This window comes from Chaetodon trifascialis, chromosome 12 (assembly GCF_039877785.1).
Source record: "Chaetodon trifascialis isolate fChaTrf1 chromosome 12, fChaTrf1.hap1, whole genome shotgun sequence".
In the NCBI taxonomy this organism is placed as follows: domain Eukaryota; kingdom Metazoa; phylum Chordata; class Actinopteri; order Chaetodontiformes; family Chaetodontidae; genus Chaetodon; species Chaetodon trifascialis.
Genome location: NC_092067.1, coordinates 26336572 through 26353764, shown reverse-complemented (window position 1 = coordinate 26353764; position 17193 = coordinate 26336572). Strand labels below are relative to the sequence as shown.

The window sequence follows — 17193 nt, the reverse complement described above, 5'->3', positions numbered from 1 at the left end:
CATCACAGAGTTTTTACTGAAGACATATTTTACAGAAATATGGTTGAAAAACTCACAAACTGTGGTTAAGATTACAGTTGTTTTCATGTGTGACTCAGATTTAAATTAGAGCTACCACACCTCTAATAAAACACAGGGATCATTTAAAGGCATGTGAAGAGAAACTCATTTTCTAGTGTGTGAGGCACACCATTTTCTCCACTGAAAGCAAGCCTAAAATGTGTTCTTTAAGATAGCTTTATTAATCTCACAGCCAGGGAAAATGAATAGTTGCAGCCAGCAATTTATAGGAAGAGGTAGGAAGAGACATAAAAATCAAGATGAGCCCCCTCTCTTTAAGTCAGATGGGCCTCCTCCTTGGATGATGATAAAGGCCTGACCCTAAAAATAGTCCAGATCTTTATTTGGCTTTGTGAGGTGCAGCTGATGATGCCCTCGCTGTTTGATGGACGGCTCATGCTACAACTGTTTATGGTATCAGATTACAGATTTCTAAAGTTAACAAAGGCCTCAAAGGCGGGTCATGAGGAGCTTCGGACTGAATCTGACCCCGCTGGTTTGTCACAGCTCTCTCTCACAGTGAGATAATAACTGGGTCTGAAGCCTTAAACCACACGGACTTGAAGCTACATCTCCTGTCAAGATATTATGTAGATATTCAGCTATTTTCTGACAATATTTGCTAAATTTAGATTTTCTAATTGGTTCAGCAAGTTGAATTTATTGTTGATATACTGAATCTCAGATCTCAAGTCTCACGCATTGAGCGTGACAGTCATGCTTTTCGGTCTTTTGTCATGCACTCCCACCACATATTGTATTTCTCACACTGAAAAAAACATTTTAATATAAATTTGGAGCGCTCAAGTTTTGAATTGAGTTCAGAGAGATTTTGGCAGTGGCAGTGGGGGTTGGAGTGGGGATGGGGTCTGATCTGATAAATGACACATAAATTCGTACAAATAAAAATATTTATGGGTTGCACTGTGGCGCAGCAGGTATTGTGCCTCACAGCAAGAAGGTTACTGGTTCGATTCCCAGGCGGGGCCCTTCTGTGCGAAGTTTGCATGTTCTTCCCGTGCATGCGTGGGTTCTCTCCAGGTACTCCGGCTTCCGCCCACAGGCATGTGAACATGCTCATTAGGTGAATTGGTGACTCTAAAATTGCCCCTAGGTGTGAGTGTGAGCGTGAATGGTTGTTTGTCTTGTGTGTTGCCCTGCGATCAACTGGCGACTGGTCCAGGGTGTACCCGCCTCTCACCCGTTGACAGCTGGAATAGGGCTGGAGAATAGAGAATGGGTATAGAATGGATGGATGGAAAATTATTTATTTAATTCAGCATTTCTTAGTGTGTGTGTGTGTGTGTGTGTGTGTGTGTGTGTGTGCGTGCGTGCGTGCGTGCCTGTAAGCGCGCTGTGTCTGTAACCCCCGCCTCTCCCCCCCATCAGTACGTCTAGATCACACACATCATGTTGTTGACGGTCGCTTTCAACCAATAGGATTCCGCTGTTCTTTTCCGCGCAAGGGACTAAAAAACCCAACTATATAAGACTCATATCTCAGCCATATGTCTCATAGAAAGTCCGGAGAGTGAAAGATCTGTCTTCGTGAATTCACATTTCAACTCGAGTAAGTAGAATAGGTGTCAGGAAACATGGTGAGTAGGGAATAATGCAAAGTTTCTTTTTGATTTAATCAAGTTTTAACAAGCTAACAGTCGGTGTTATTTATCAGTTTAAGCCAACGTCTTTTTCGGTGTTAGCTAGCTAGCTAGCTAGATGGTAGCTGAACGTTTGCCTACTAGCTAGCTAGCTAATAGCTGAACGTTTAGCTTCTGCTAACGTTCGCCTGCAAGTTTTATGGTGAAGAGCAGTTAACAGAGTTTCATGTTTTATGGTAAAAACAAGTGATGGGAGTCTGTGATATGCAGGTGACTTTACTTTAACAACACAGACGTTTCACGTCAGTGGTTTGTTTTCGCGGATAGTGGAGAGATGTGAGCGCAAACTGAACAAACTATGAACAACAGCTGGTATAATGGTTAGCATTGTTGGTCGTGTTAGCATTGCAAAACGCCAAAATCCGGGCTCTCAAGTTTTAAATTGAGTTCAGAGTGAGATTTTGGCGGCGGTGGGGGTGGGGTGGGGACGGGGTCTGATCTGATAAATGACACATAAATTCGTACAAATAAAAATATTTATTTTATTCAGCTTAGTGCAGAGGTGTGCGTGTGTGAGCGCGCTGTGTCGGTAAAACCCCGCTCAGTACATACACACAGAAGCCACCACACATCATGTTGTTGACCAATCACGTGCAGCTTGAACAGAAATATAGTCTAGAAAAAAACACAAAGCGGCTCTGCTCCAGCTCCCAGCAGCCATTTCATCTGTGACCGACACATCACTAATTCCTCTACCTGTTCCACTGTTATAAAAAAAAAAAAGCGGCGCAATTTGGTGGGCATCATCCTGGTGGTATCCTGAGGGGACTGGTTAAATTGGGACACAGAGGTTGAGTTAACTTGATAGAACTGATAGAACTGAGCATAGACTCCAAATGATTTGAACCAAGAGCAGATTGTTGAGGATTTGGTGGTGCGCATGGCTCAGATTGATGTTCAGACAGATGAGTCCAACAACTACAGAGGGATGTCCAAAACTGCTGTTGCCTAGCAACAGAACATTGTGTGCACACTATGCAGTATGTAAAACCCATACAGCTCTCTTTGGTTTAATGTGTGTGCTTGTGCCAGCAGCTATTATGGACTTTATATTGTTTGTCCATCTCTGTGTTGTCTGCTTTGATTATGCTTTATTCTGCTGTTATAGTGGCATTTATTTAATTTCTTGTTATGTTCTTTCTAACGGAAAAGGTTTGACCTATAAATTAAATGTTAGTCACACTTGTAGGCTTTCCTGCACACATACCCGGTTGGGTTACATCAGTAGCCTTGTCATATTCCTCTGCCTTGCCACCTATTCAAAGGGCCTGACTACAACCAGATGTTTGTAATAAAATTATTGCATCAAACACTTGATGTGTAATTGAAATTATGTCCCTCCAGAGATCTTGTTTATGGATTTTCTCAACATGAGATTTTTTTCTGCCTTAAATATATCTTCATTAATTACATCTCAAAATAAGTGTGCAGCATGTGTCAGGTGACTTGGTCATGATGATTAGATTAGATTAGAGTAGATTAGATTTTGAGCTATCTTAAACATATGATGTATAATCTGAAGCATGTAATTAGAAATAGTTGAAACATATATAAATGTCTGTTGAAAATTAATGCTGAATGTTACAAATTGTCTTTGTTTTCCTCCAGCGTGAGTGTATCTCCATCCACGTGGGTCAGGCTGGTGTACAGATTGGCAATGCCTGCTGGGAGCTTTTTTGTCAGGAACATGGGATCACGCCAGACGGACAGATACTCAGTAACAAGACTCTCGGAGCAGGAGATGACTCCTTCAGCACCTTCTTCAGTGAGACTGAAACTGGAAAGCACAATCCCAGAGCTATTTTTGTGGACTTGGAGCCCACTGTTATCGGTAAAATGAAATGAAATGAATTGTAGAAAAAATATAATTGTTGTTATTTTGTTTTATTCTTCTCCCAGTTATTCAAACCCTCATATAATTTCTGGTCATTTCCTTAGATGAGGTGCGCACAGGGACCTACCGCAAGCTGTTCCCCCCTGACCAGCTGATCACTGGGAACGAGGATGCTGCCAACAACTACGCCCGTGGACACTACACCATCGGCAGAGAGATCATCGACCTGGTGATGGACAGGATCCGCAAACTGGTGCGTACAGTCAGAGCAGATTTTGCTCCAGAGTATGAGATGAAAAGACAGAGCTGTATCTGACGTGATCGTTGTCTCTCCCTCTCTGTCCTCAGGCTGACCAGTGCACTGGCCTTCAGGGCTTCCTGATTTACCACAGCTTCGGAGGTGGTACCGGCTCTGGTTTCAGCTCCCTGTTGATGGAGCGTCTGTCTGTGGAGTACGGCAAGAAGTCCAAGCTGCAGTTCTCCATCTACCCAGCTCCACAGGTGTCCACCGCAGTGGTGGAGCCCTATAACTCCGTTCTTACCACCCACACCACCCTGGAGCACTGTGACTGCTCCTTCATGGTGGACAACGAGGCCATCTATGATATCTGTTGCAAGAACCTCGACGTCGAGCGTCCCACTTACACCAACCTGAACAGGCTGGTCGCTCAGGTTGTGTCGTCTGTAACCGCTTCTCTGCGCTTCGAAGGTGCCCTCAATGTGGATCTGACAGAGTTCCAGACCAACTTGGTGCCATATCCCCGTATCCACTTCCCTGTGGCCAGCTACGCCCCTTTGATCTCCGCTGAGAAGGTTTACCACGAGCACCTCTCTGTGGCTCAGATTACAAGTGCCTGCTTCGAGCCAGCCAATCAGATGGTGAAATGCGACCCTCGCCACGGCAAGTACATGGCTTGTTGCCTGCTGTATCGTGGTGACGTGGTGCCCAAAGATGTGAATGCTGCCATTGCCGCCATCAAGACCAAGCGCTCCATCCAGTTTGTGGACTGGTGCCCCACTGGTTTCAAGGTCGGCATCAACTACGAGATACCCACTGTCGTTCCTGGTGGAGACCTGGCCAAGGTCCACAGGGCCGTGTGCATGATGAGCAACACCACCGCTATTGCCGAGGCCTGGGCTCGCCTTGACCACAAGTTTGATCTGATGTACGCCAAGCGTGCCTTTGTCCACTGGTATGTGGGTGAGGGGATGGAGGAGGGAGAGTTCTCCGAGGCCAGAGAGGATATGGCAGCTCTGGAGAAGGATTACGAGGAGGTTGGAGTCGACTACCTTGAGGGCGAAGGAGAGGAGGATGGAGAGGAGTATTGAAAAGTTAAAAAATATAAAAAAAACAAAACAAAAAAAAAACCTGCCCAAAGCTGGAAAGTTCAACAGTTAAACATGAGTTAAATGGACCTTGTTAAATATGTTAAAAAATGTTTTGTGATTTTGTCTGAGTGTTAAAAAAAGTTCAACAGTTCAAGATGATTTTAATGCATGTGTTGAATGATTTTTTTTAAATAAAGTTCCTGAAATGCATTATGTCTTCAGTGTTGTTCAGGTAACTTTTTCTTTTTAAAGAGTTAAAAATCTGAAAACATTTCAGTTAGAGTCAGTGTGCACATTTAACCATCAAGTTTCGACTGCAGTGAAGACCGGAAAACTCTTCTTCAAGCAGACGGTGGAGGAGGTTGGTACTGATAGTACTGAGGAAGAGGAAGGAGAGGAGTATTGAATAGGCATGTATTGTATTGTACTGAGCTCTGATCTGTGCCTCTGTTGGTGTAAAAAAAAAGTTCAGACAGACACAAAACACAGTAATGGCCTTTTCAGCTCAGGTGACTCGCTATCTAATTTGAGTGTTTTATCCCTTCTGTCATGGAGGATGATACTGACATCAACACATGCACGTGTGCTTTTACCTTGAACGGTGTATTCCTCACAGCAGAAACAGGAATTTCCTGCAGATCTGAGTGGCATATCACAGAAACGCACCATTTTCTACATAATACTGCATCAAGACGCCAACAAAAACCACTCAGGACAGCATGCAGTGTTTGTGCTTTATAGCCTCGTAAATAAACAAGCAAAAATCCAGATTTAGATGGTTCAAATATATTAAAGTCAATACAAATTCATACAATCTTTAGCTGAGGTGCGACAGGCGCTGCTCGGTTCTGAAATGTGCCGCCCTCCACCGCTCACTGTGTGTCTGGCTTGGAGGCTCCAGGCCCGCCGTCTGATTGGCTGTCAGCTGAGCCCTGTGAGCCCGCAGCGCTCTCTTTACTCCTGGTTGTGTTCTCACTCGGAGCCCGGTTCAGTTTCTCCCTCTCCAGCGCTTTCTCCATCTCTGTGTAATAGTCCAGAGCCTTTCGTACCGGGTTGATAATGTGTTGCTGCAGAATCAGTGAAGAATGAACTAAAGTAACTTGTCAGAACCACAAACCATTTTATTCAGGGTTATTTCATTTGTTGGATATAAATCACCTCTAAGCAGGGGAAGAGGTTGGCCAGCTCGATGAAGAGGGGCAAAAGGACAAATCTGATGAAGCCTGTTTGAGACGAAGGCTTGGTCACTTTGTCCCGGTCCATGAAGGGGGTGACTGGAAGACCCTCTAACTTCTCCACATCACTCTGTGGGCAGACAGAGCTGGAATTAATGGTTCACTCCACGCCTTACAAAGGTTTGAATCAGCAGAACGACGCCAATAATTTGTAATTAAAATTACAAGAAGGTCAGATCAGGTGAGCAAAACTAATACTCAGGTGCACTAGACGTCTTCGTATACATCAGGACTGAGTCACCTGGTTGTAGAATTCCTGCAGAAGACAGTCCAGCCAGGGCTCCGCCACCTCCATGGGCCGCGCCTCATTGGATATGTCGCTCACCTTGATCAGAATCATCATCAGCTGCACACACAGCAGGACGGCTACACATTAACATGACGTCTCCAATCATAATGTCCCCATTGGACACTTTCATATCAATCCTTTACTACCCAAAAGAATGAATGAGCTGCAGCTGGGTCAGACCTCTGCAGCTCTCCTCTTACCACATCTCTGTGGTCCTTGCTGGTGAAGTCAAAGGTCGGCAGGATGGACTTGAACTTGTTGAGGATCTCGTTGTGTCTTGTCATGTCGGTGGCCAGAATGCATCTGCAGTTATGTCAGAGTGAAAGTCACGCTACGGGGCTGTCATGGCTCAACAACACCACAAAAGGTGAATCAGAAAGACGATCTCACTTGATGATCCCTTCTCTTATCCGCTTGTATTGATCCGTGGACAGATTTCTGAAGATGTTGCTCTCGGTCTACAAAACAGAAAATCGCTGGTTCGTTGTTGCTCACAGAATCACTGACAGACTCCATGTCATAGCTTTGCCCCTGTTCCTGTCCAGGTTCAGTTCAAACCCCTAACATTTCATGGCAGCGTGGACAGAAAGATGTGAACAGTGTGTGGTCATCTTTACCTTCTCTAGTATCTCAAAAGCCACAGCGCAGTGGTGGTTCTCCAGTGGAGAGATGTCATTGTAGCGGAGAGCAAGTTCAGTCCGAGCGTTTATCTGAAAGACGGCGAGAGCTTCTGATTAGCATGGAACAGACGTGATGCTGAAGCAAATATCTTGAGTACTGGAACATATGTTGATGTAAAGTAACAAGAAACTGAAACCAGAAAGGAATGAAAGTCCCGCTTTGTGTCGTGGCTCAGCTCAGGAGGACACACTGTCTGCAGAAGACAAACAGGAAATGCCACTTACCTGATAGGCGTTGTTGTATCCCATGTGGTCGAGGTCGTGGCAGACTGCAGAGGTCAGCATGATCAGCAGGTCAACGCTGTCCATCTTACTCCTGAGGTCAGTCAGCCAGATCAAACCGTACATCTGCTCACAGATAAGACACTGAAGTACAGGCCGAGGTCTGGACACGTTCCATTACGCATAACGTGAGAGAAAGTGTGTGAGTCGCTCCCATCAAACCATCCTCTCCACGTTAAACAATGAGCTAAAAGCATCAGAGACACGCAGAGTTGGGTGGAATTCCTCTGTGGTTTTAAGCATAAGAGCCAAACCGTTCACATGACACGGCCGGCTGATTTGATGATATCAAACACGCTAATTAATGCAGGTTTAAAGAACAAACCCTTTATGCATCAGCTGTTCTTTAAGAGACGCTAAAGGCACGAATTCACAGCATCAGGCGGCGTCCTTCATGGCTGCGCTGAGATGCTGCAGAGCTGAGCTGTGAGTCACCTTTCAACCTGAGGACCACATGTCCTTCACCACTTAACCATCAAGGTGATGGCATAATTGCACGATTTCATGATTACAGTCGAGCTCTCCATGATTTGCCCTGATGAAACACACGCACACGGACACACACACACACACACATGCACGCACACACGCACTCACCATCTGGGTAACACAGAAGCAGTGCTTGAAGTTGTGGAAAGGGATGTTGTTGTATCTCCGGTAGACTTCAAACAGGAACTGCTGAAGAACTTCAGGCTCGATGTTGAAGGTCGCTATGAAATCTAAATCTGTGTACATGACCTGCAGCAGCACCATGATCTCTGTGTCCTCCCACTGCCTGCACGACACACAAACCACTCAGGAGTCATCTCGTTCAAACCTCTGCCTCACACCAGCTAGTCCTTATATACAGTAAAGCAGTCAGGCCTTATCGAGCCTTTGAAGAATAATAACAATGAACAGTTTATTTGTGAGATACTTTTCAAAGACGTCTTCAGCAGGAACAGCTTGGCATCACAGACGGAGACAGGAAGTCAGAAAGTGTTGACGCACGTAGTTGGGTTTGGTCTTTTCATGGGATTTGTTGATGAGCAAAAATCTAGAATAATGGCAGCTTGATCTGTTATAACACCACGAGCTGCACACAACGGGAAGCAAAGGAAAGCACGTTTTATCAGGCTTTAGAAGGAATCCTGTAATTTTAGTCATTATGTGACGCTCCGAGCTTCGGTTTATCGTCCTGCAGCCTGTGCGTAACACATATCAATCCACCGCCGTCGTTGTGGGTTTGCTTTAAAAGCTTTTGAACAAATGAAATGATAAGCGAGCCTTGCTGAACGCAGCAGGCGCCTCCTCCCAGTGAAGCCCACTTCAAACATGGTGTGTTGATTAAGCCTTTTATGAAGACCTTCTTTGATGTGTGAGCCTCTGCAGGCCTATTTATATTGAAATGAGCGTGTGGTTCAGAAGAAAAGGGTGACGCCTGCCGTCCTCTTCAGAAACACATCAGAGATTCTCGCTGGGCACGACTGAGCTGACCGCTGAGGAAACAGGTGCGCTGAGCTTGAAAACATCTCCAGAGTCACAGTGGCCCAGTCCATGCTTACCAGTTATCAAAGGTTGGGGTCTTTAAGTACTGCCTCACTTCATCTGACACCTCCAGGGAGCTGCAAACACCACAACACAAACACTAATGATTATCAAGCACAACGAAGGAGGGCAGTTCATTCTTCTGTCAGCGAGCTTTCATGTGAACGTGCCTCATCTGAAGAAACTTTTCCCGTACGTGCTCGCACTCCTTCCTGGTCTTATGCAGGGTCCTCTTGTGGTAGAACGGGGAGGGCTTGTGTGTTCCCTCTGACAGGTCTTTGAATAATCCCAGCCAGCTCAGATGCTCCACGCTCTGACGAAGAAGGAAGATAAATCCAGTCACATCACATCCCCAGAGCGACCCTTTAAAACAGCTCAGCAATTACAATGAATCTATCTTCAACACTATCGTTGTCAATACTGCCTTCAAACGTCTGTTTTTAGTCTGTTTTTACTGCACCAATGAGAAGAAGGGCCTCACTGCACCCATGCCAGCAGATCTGGGTGGCTTAACACAAGAGCAGCCTTACAATTGACATGGCACTGTGGATCATGAGTGTCTGTACAAAAGAAGCAACCTTCATGGAAAGCTTTCCTCTGGGGACCATTAATGTTTGTCCAATCCATCCAGTAGCTTTTGAGATCCTTCAGTCTGGATCAAAGCGGTGGACGGATGAACCGGCCGAGTGGCAGACCAGCAGAGCTACCATGCTAACATGCAGTCGACTTGGAGCCACATTAGCATTCTCCCACGGTCTGCTTTGGTCTCTGTGAGCTCCTGCGGTCGACCTCTGGAGCGTTAGCCGCTAAATGCTCCGCTGTCTGTGTTCTTTTCCCAAAAGGCAGCTTTAAAGCCTCTGAGGGGTTTGTTCGTACCTCTAGTTTCTCCCGGAATGAATCAACCTGTTTCTTCATCTCATACACGACCGCAGGAGTCTCACCGGCCTCCATCAAGATTTTCTTCTCCAGGCTCTGCAGTCTGAGATCACACACCACCAGTGAGGGGTCAAGTCATTAGACATTCATCGGCATGTTTAGATGTTACTGCACACAGTTTATTGAACATAACAAAAGACTGTCACATTGGATTTAAACCATAGTTTTCCTCAAGAGAGTCATGAAGAACATCCTGCTTCTCTTAAAGCCACCATGCGTACCTTTTCTCCATGGATGAGAGGTCAAATCCTAGTGCACCAGCAAGCTCCACGCCTGAAATTACAAGAAAAGAGAAGAGAGAGATCGTCAGCACATTTTAAATAAACCAGAGCACTCTGACTCCCATGCTGCCAAGGTAAAGATACCTAACGGCTCACTGTTGCAGTCGGCGGCCACCACCTCCAGCTTGTAGCAGGAGTTCAGGCTGTTGGGCTCCAGACCCGGGGAGATGTTGATGATGCTGCCTTTGGGGTTGTACAGCTTCAGGATGTCGTGGGGTCCCGCCTCGGCTGCAGAGCGGAACAGATCTGGAAAGAACAGCTCGCCGTTCATTTCACAGTTTTTATAGAGCAAACCTCAGCTACGAGGAAGACCCTGGGGAGCAGCTGAAAGCCCTGGATGAAGCTCCAGAATGGTATGATGTTTTTCTTTAAGCAATGCTTTTTAATGAGGCACCTTTCATAAACGCTGTGACTAATTGCTTAATTAATACAACTCAAAGAAGCTGACTCCACAGTCTGCTGTTGCTGGAAGATGTTTTGTATGTGAGATCTTCGCTGAGGCGCTTTCTCTTGCCTTCCTCACCACTTGACACAAAACACTCATGAAGAGCCTGAGTGAGGAGCGAGCAGCTGTCAGTGGCAGCTGTATCGCTGCCTGCAGCTCAGACAAGCTCCACCACGCTCACACAGGTCCTCCATCTTCTTCTGTGGTGTCTGATGTGTGAATTTCATCCAGGTACTGTTAGAATATCTGTCTGTCTGTCTGTCTGTCTGTCTGTCTGTCTGTCTGTCTGTCTGTCTGTCTGTCTGTCTGTCTGTCTGTCTGTCTGTCTGTCTGTCTGTCTGTCTACATCACACTTACCTTCAGGACAGTTGTGGTGAATCATTCATTTTTAACTCTGTAACTGGACATGTGGATGTGTGTGTGTGCTCAGACATGCACAAAATACTTTTTCTAATATAAGTAAGTGCGCTGTAGATAGTAGCTCCTACCTTTGAGATCCTGTGCAGGACAGTCCACGGGGAACTCGGCCTGCTCCGGCCTCCCGTTCACTGTGAAGTAGATGATTTTTGTTTCCATGTCATGAACTGAGAGCCACTGATGGTGCTGTGTGAGCTGCTGGTCTCTATCTAATATCTGTCTTATTTTGCTGGTGAACACTCCACCCCCTTGTTCTTATTCTCTCCTCCCCCTCTTCTGCTCCTCCTTCAGTTTTTTTTTTTTTCCCAGATGACAGTAATTAATTGATACCCTGTTTTTTCCCTTGTGTCTGTGCATTCTTATATTTATTATTTGAATCATTTTGCAGATTGTTTTTTGTTCTGCTGCTTGAAAAATAATATCCACCACACAAGTTTTGTCTCATTAATATGTGTTTTTTAATAATAATTATCAGAATCAGAACTAGTAGCTCGTAATTTTGACATAATGTTATGTTATTATATCATTAATTCATAGACCTAAAAAGTCTTATTGTCTAATAATGAGATATCTCTTAAATGTAAGATACTGAGTCATATAGAACAATAAGAGCAAATCACTATTTAAATTAAATAAGAAATTAAATAAATTAAATTCCCAGATTATGTTATGACTTAGAGTAGCCTGGGCGATGCATGATTTCTGTATTCATACTTTATGTCTATTGTGAATACTTCTGTACTTGTACTTCAGGGGAATTTTGAATGGATAAATTTCACTTGTAACAGTGTATTTCAACATTTTGATATTTCTACTTTTACCCAGGTAAAAGATCTCAGTACTTCTTCCACCACTGCTGTAATTGTACTGCTTGACGCTGTACAGTCAGGTACCCTCCAGGCCTGTGGGTGGCGCTGTGCAGGGCGCACTGTGGACATCAGCAACGCTTCCCTCCGCTCTTCTTTGGCTGTGACCACGTGGGCATCCGGATGAAGAGACCAACGTGGTTCGCAGCAGCTCGACGAGGTTGTTTTCATGTGACAGTTAATGTCTCCTATCTTTAATTAATCGAAATGACTGAAAATAAAGCGGAAACGGCTCCTGAGCCCGCCAAACAACTGCTGGCTTTGGACCCCAAACAAGAGTCAGAGTTCAAGAAGAAGGTGCAGGAGGCGAAGAAGAACAAATCCCGCAAGGTGGGTCGAGATGAGCGTGTGGCCCTGAAAGAAAGCTGAAGCCACTGCACACGAGGCTGCTGTTGCTTCATTATCAACATGTTTTCACTGCAGTTAGCACGTGTTAGACTTTATTCTGTCACCCGTTCGCGTTTTCAGACATAATGAGTTTAAGCTAGCGTGAAAGCGGCTGCTCGTGTTTCACTGAGGCCACTCTTATTTAAATGGCGGCTCCACAGTTTCCTCTGTATTGTGATAGGATGTGTTATTCGACATTTAAAGATCTTTTTAGGTTATAAACAGAAAGAAATATATGTATATACACACGAAGTGTATGGTGTATGTAGAGTCAGTGGTTAAAAAGTGTCCCAGTGAGTCAGCATGCGGCATACCAGCACCTGTAGCAGCTAAATGGAACTGAGCCTTCATTTTTAGTTCAGGTGTTTCTCCTCTTATGAAATGTATGTTTATGTGTGAAATGAACCCATTAAAGTCCAGTCATTAAACAAAGCCAGACCTCATTGTTCCTCTGCTAATGCGCAAATGTTCCTCCTCTAAGTCACTTTGTCTTCTTGTCGTCTGTGTTCACAGGTGAGCCATTTGACACCTGGAGTGATTTATGTCGGCCACCTGCCGCTCGGCCTGTTCGAGCCTCAGCTCAGATCTTACTTTGAGCAGTTTGGGAAAGTCCTGAGGCTGCGGCTGTCCAGGAGTAAAAAGGTAGCTCAGCTGATGAGCGAACACACAAACATGAGAATAAGAATGAGTCTGTAGTTTGGTAAGAATCAAGATGATTCTGAGCGATTTAACTGAATTTTGGCTCAGACTGAAAATGATCTCAGGCGTAACGCTGGTCTGAGGTCAGATAACTGAGCCTAAAGTATTGTGGTGCGTTAAGCTTATCACCTGCTCACCTGTTGGCAGAGCGATAAAACCCATGCTCCAACAAAAGCACCAGGAAACTGAAATACCCACAGTGTAAAAGCATTAAATAAAAGTCCAGCTAATCAAATGCAGATGTGTGATATGAAACAACTGATGTGTGATTCATCTGTCATTCTCTTTTACCTGCAGACAGGTGGAAGCAAAGGCTATGCGTTTGTGGAGTTTGACTGTGATGAAGTAGCCAAAATAGTCGCAGAGACGATGAATAATTACCTGATGGGAGAGAGACTCATCAAATGTGAGTACTGGTCACATGAAAGTCTGAATTTGCTCAGTTTAAAAGAGCTTCAGCTTCATCAGCCTGATGTTTCCTCTTCCTGCTTCCCAGGTCATGTGATGCCACCAGAGAAGGTGCACGAGAAGCTGTTTGTTGGCTCCCAGAGGGAATTTAAAAAGCCGTCGTATCCCGCCGTCGCACGCTACAACAAGAAGCACACAGAAGAGGAGATCAGCAAAATGAAAGGCAAGCTCCTGCGGAAAGAAGCGAAGCTCCGCAAGAGGCTTGCAGCCAACGGCATCGACTATGACTTCCCTGGATTTGTAAGTCATGTCAGGTTTATTCATGATAAGGGACTTTACGGCACACGGCCTCAATCCTCAGACATGTGATTTGAAATGGGAACAGTAACTTTAATGGATGCTAACTGTTAGCATCTCCTTCCTCTGTCGGTGTTAATCTGTGCTGCTCTCGTTGCTTCTCCAGGCCGCCCAGCTGCCTCCCAAGAAAACGTCCTCTGATTCCATGAACGCGTCCACGTGCAGTGATGTAAGGCCAGCACCAGTGGATTTTGCAGTGATTATGTTCTGTTCTTATGTTTACGCAGCGTCTTTTTGGTGTACGTTTGGCTTTAGCACAGACTGAAAATGGCCGCAGGTGTGTTTGCTGATCTGGGGTCAGATACCTGTGCTGACAGTACTGAGGTGCATTAAGCTTATCGCGTGTGTCTGTCAGTGGCTCCGTGATAAAACCCATGTACCAACATTCTGCATCACGTCTGGACAGAATCAAACAGACAGATGGACGTCCCCTAATGAGCTGCTCTCTTCCCCTTCAGGACGCCACGCCGGTCTGCACGCCCTCCGTGCTGGAGAGGAGGAAGTCCATGGTCGTCAACGATGACGACGCAGACGATGAAATTGTTATTAAAATGCCGGCTGCAGAGAAAGATGAAGAGTGCTCCTCTGAAGAGGAGGAGGAGGAGGAAGATGGTGACGACGATAAGGAGGAAGAGGGTGATGAGTCAGAGAGCGAGGAACCCTCTGAGGAGGGCGCGGAGGCCGAGTGAACGTCCTCTGCGTTGTGGACTTGGTGCTCTGGCTGCAGATATGTCAGGATGGCGCTCGGTCTGATTTGCGTCAGGAGTCACAGGACAGCTTTGAGCTGTGTTCAGAAATCACGGCGCGTCCGTCAGCACGTGCAAACCACATTCAAAGAAGAAGCTCTCATGACAGACGCCGCCATCATTGTGGTACATCAGTTGGATTGTACATGAGCGACGTCGTGGGTGGCGCTGCAGCTTCAGCACAGTGAGCCTGATGTTCGGGCTCGGACTGCTTCGACAGATGGAAAATGTGCGTTTCAGTCTTTCAGCAGACTCTTTCCTTTGAAATAAAGGCTCTGATGTTGATACTAAATAGACCAACTCTTAATTATATATTTTTGTGTTTGTTTGTGATCACACTTGTCTGAAGGTGTGACTGAATTTGTACTCTGTAAACTATGGTCTATAGAAATAAATGATGTGAGCGTGCGCTCGAGTCGTCCTGTTAATACAAACACACGCTGCCTTTGAAGGAGCGTGACAGGAGGAAAAGCACAGGTGTGGACAGAATAATGAGGGCTCAGTTCCTTTCAGCTGCCTCAGTTTCAGCTCTGTTTTGTGCCCACTGGCTCACTGTCTGAGAGCAGAGCCATCGTTCATGTTATAACGCCTGCGCTGTTCTACGATCACAAGTAGAAATGTATGGAAATATCTCAAATATAATGTAAATCTACATATCATCACTGGAGGCTTTAAACTGGGCGATTCATCACCTTTGGGCTCTTTTGTAAAGTATGGATCAATAAAGAAAGGTGTCCCTGAACTGCTGGTGTGTTACTATGATAATCCAGATGATGGCGCCCTCAAATCTGTGATCAGCTTCATTGTTTTATATGTAAAGTTCTTTATTCACAAACAGAAATTTTGTACATCACCTCCTAAATGTTCACATTTTCTGGTGGAACTGAGGTCGCCGCTTAAATCTAATAAAACGCTTAATTAAATGTATAACAATTTATTTTTCCCTCTGACAGCTCTGCTTGAGTTTATTTCTTTTTCTATATATTTTTATCTTTTAATACATTTGCTCTCTGTGTGTTTTTGCTTCACAGCTCCATTTTGAGCCAAACAGCCGTTAAACCCTCACTTTAATCGTTCCGTCACCGCCGCGTGCGTCCAGTAGGTGTCGCTAGACGTCGAGTTTACGCTTCAACGATGCACACGGACAGTTTTTTTTTTTTTTTTTTGCATTGCCATGCGACAGTTTTCCAAGTGCCAACATCATCCCAGGCTCGACTGCGCATGCGCACGACGATCCCATTCTTGTCCTGCAGGCAGAATTCCGGGTGGAGAGTGTGAGAGAAAGAGAAAGACAGAGGAGGTCTGAGGCCGCAGACTGAACATTTACAGGCTGAAAAGACGAGCTGTATGTCCGACCCCGGAGCGGAGTCTCAGCAGGATATGGTGAGTGGAAAGCCGGAGGATGAGGCAGCACCTCCGCGCCTCCTTGCCACATTTTCTCCTCTTTGTGCCGCCTGGCTGCGGACTGACGTTTCATTGAAAGGAAGGGCTTCGCTAGGGGCTAGCTTTAGCTTTTATTCCCCACACACCTACCGTGCCTGGTACCGTGGAGGGGTTAGCGGCTGCTTTCAGGGAGAAACAAAGAAAATGGGGGTCTTACAGCCACGGGGGTGAAATCCAGGGGAGGGCTGACGTTGTGGTTCACGTTAGGAGCTGTCAGGGAGCTCCTCCGCCGGGCTTAGCTAGCAGTGATGGTCAGGCTGGGAGCTAGCTGGAGCCCAGCTAGCATAGAGCTGTGTGTGTGTGTGTGTGTGTGTGTGTGTGTGTGTGTAAACAGACACCAAGCAGCAAATCTGTGTGACAGGGATGAGTGGCTTGTCAGGGGAGAGCAGGTCTGGTGGAAGCTGAACAATGGAGCTTTGATTACAGCAGCTTCAGGGGTTGAAACCCTAAAACAATAAAAACTGAATCCTTACTGACAAGTGTTGAATTTCCATGTCTTAAATTTAAGAGATAATAATAAGATAATAATAACAATAACAACAGTAGAGCTGATGCGTTACTACTGAAATGTCTTCCTCTCATACCTGTGCACTTTACTTACACTGAACACACACACTCACACTTAAATGTCAGTATACATACACAGTCCTGCACAATACACACACACACACACACACACGCACACTGTGTCTGTTTTACAGCTGTTTAGCTGTTAATTTAAAGCCCAGCAGGAGTCTTAATGTTTATATGTGTTATTACCATCGTCAGCACGTACAAAGGGGAACGTTTATCTTGATTGCACATCTATGTGAAAGTAATTCAAGCGTTATAGCAGCAGGGAGGTCATAGTCCGGTGAATGGCCCACATCTATCTGCTTCAGAGCTCGCAGGTTTGAATTTCACTTCCCACAACAAAGGCCGTCCCCCGTCCGTCAGGAGCCGGTGAGACATTCCTTTCTGGCAGATGATCGCGTCGCACTGAAGGCCTGGAGTCGTTTGAAGGGAGGACGGCGTCTGATCGAGCAGTTCAGAGCAGTAAACACTGCAGCGACGTCCTCGTGTTCATTCATGGGAGCTGCCACAGAAGCTCGACCCCGAGCCCCGGCCTCTCCCCGAGCGTTGGAAGCTGGCAGAGATGGGGGGCTTTGTGTTTGGGTGGGGGGATTCGTCCAGTCTACATTGAGCTGTCTTCCATCTTGTTCTGAGTGCTGATTTGTCTTCAGTTTCACCGGCTGCTCGTGTGGCTCAGCAGCTTATTCATCCCTCGACTGGGAAGCACCCTGAAGCTCCGGGGACTTTTCTGACACCGTG

General features: G+C 45.8%; 3 protein-coding genes and 2 non-coding genes across 5 annotated transcripts; 4 read left to right on the top strand and 1 right to left on the bottom strand.

Annotated features, from left to right (window-relative positions):
- Nucleotides 1-3299: 3299 nt before the first annotated feature.
- LOC139340022 (tubulin alpha-1B chain-like) lies at nt 3300-4884 on the top strand. The gene is made up of 3 exons (XM_070975574.1): nt 3300-3552; nt 3660-3808; nt 3904-4884. The coding sequence occupies exons 1-3, from the start codon at nt 3300-3302 to the stop codon at nt 4882-4884; spliced, it is 1383 nt and encodes a 460-aa protein (XP_070831675.1).
- A 721-nt stretch (nt 4885-5605) lies between these two features.
- Nucleotides 5606-11135, bottom strand: LOC139340681 (high affinity cGMP-specific 3',5'-cyclic phosphodiesterase 9A). Its single transcript, XM_070976593.1, has 14 exons — nt 11048-11135; nt 10199-10360; nt 10055-10106; nt 9774-9876; nt 9068-9210; nt 8915-8974; nt 7968-8145; nt 7314-7436; nt 7026-7118; nt 6799-6866; nt 6609-6711; nt 6361-6465; nt 6043-6189; nt 5606-5951 (listed from the first exon to the last, which is right to left on the bottom strand). The coding sequence occupies exons 1-14, from the start codon at nt 11133-11135 to the stop codon at nt 5757-5759; spliced, it is 1620 nt and encodes a 539-aa protein (XP_070832694.1). The 3' UTR covers nt 5606-5756.
- Nucleotides 11136-11947: 812 nt separating this feature from the next.
- On the top strand, nt 11948-15484 carry nifk (nucleolar protein interacting with the FHA domain of MKI67). The gene is made up of 6 exons (XM_070975968.1): nt 11948-12172; nt 12743-12871; nt 13226-13334; nt 13425-13636; nt 13800-13862; nt 14152-15484. Exons 1-6 carry the CDS (start codon nt 12050-12052, stop codon nt 14380-14382), a joined length of 867 nt encoding a protein of 288 aa, XP_070832069.1. The 5' UTR covers nt 11948-12049; the 3' UTR covers nt 14383-15484.
- Nucleotides 12973-13102, top strand: LOC139340806 (small nucleolar RNA ACA64). The gene has a single exon (XR_011602963.1). It is a non-coding gene; the product is annotated as a small nucleolar RNA ACA64 (small nucleolar RNA).
- Nucleotides 13950-14081, top strand: LOC139340807 (small nucleolar RNA ACA64). The gene has a single exon (XR_011602964.1). It is a non-coding gene; the product is annotated as a small nucleolar RNA ACA64 (small nucleolar RNA).
- Nucleotides 15485-17193: the final 1709 nt, after the last annotated feature.

Coding starts and splice junctions, on each gene's coding strand:
- LOC139340022 (XM_070975574.1), top strand. CDS start 3,300: ATGTTACAAATTGTCTTTGTTTTCCTCCAGCGTGAGTGTATCTCCATC. Junction 3,553..3,659: donor CTTGGAGCCCACTGTTATCG/GTAAAATGAAAT, acceptor TCATTTCCTTAG/ATGAGGTGCGCACAGGGACC. Junction 3,809..3,903: donor TGGACAGGATCCGCAAACTG/GTGCGTACAGTC, acceptor CTCTGTCCTCAG/GCTGACCAGTGCACTGGCCT.
- LOC139340681 (XM_070976593.1), bottom strand. CDS start 11,135: ATGGAAACAAAAATCATCTACTTCACAGTGAACGGGAGGCCGGAGCAG. Junction 7,437..7,967: donor GCTTCTGTGTTACCCAGATG/GTGAGTGCGTGT, acceptor ATCTGTGAGCAG/ATGTACGGTTTGATCTGGCT. Junction 6,190..6,360: donor TGCAGGAATTCTACAACCAG/GTGACTCAGTCC, acceptor GTCTGCCCACAG/AGTGATGTGGAGAAGTTAGA.
- nifk (XM_070975968.1), top strand. CDS start 12,050: ATGACTGAAAATAAAGCGGAAACGGCTCCTGAGCCCGCCAAACAACTG. Junction 13,335..13,424: donor GGGAGAGAGACTCATCAAAT/GTGAGTACTGGT, acceptor CCTGCTTCCCAG/GTCATGTGATGCCACCAGAG. Junction 13,637..13,799: donor ACTATGACTTCCCTGGATTT/GTAAGTCATGTC, acceptor TTGCTTCTCCAG/GCCGCCCAGCTGCCTCCCAA.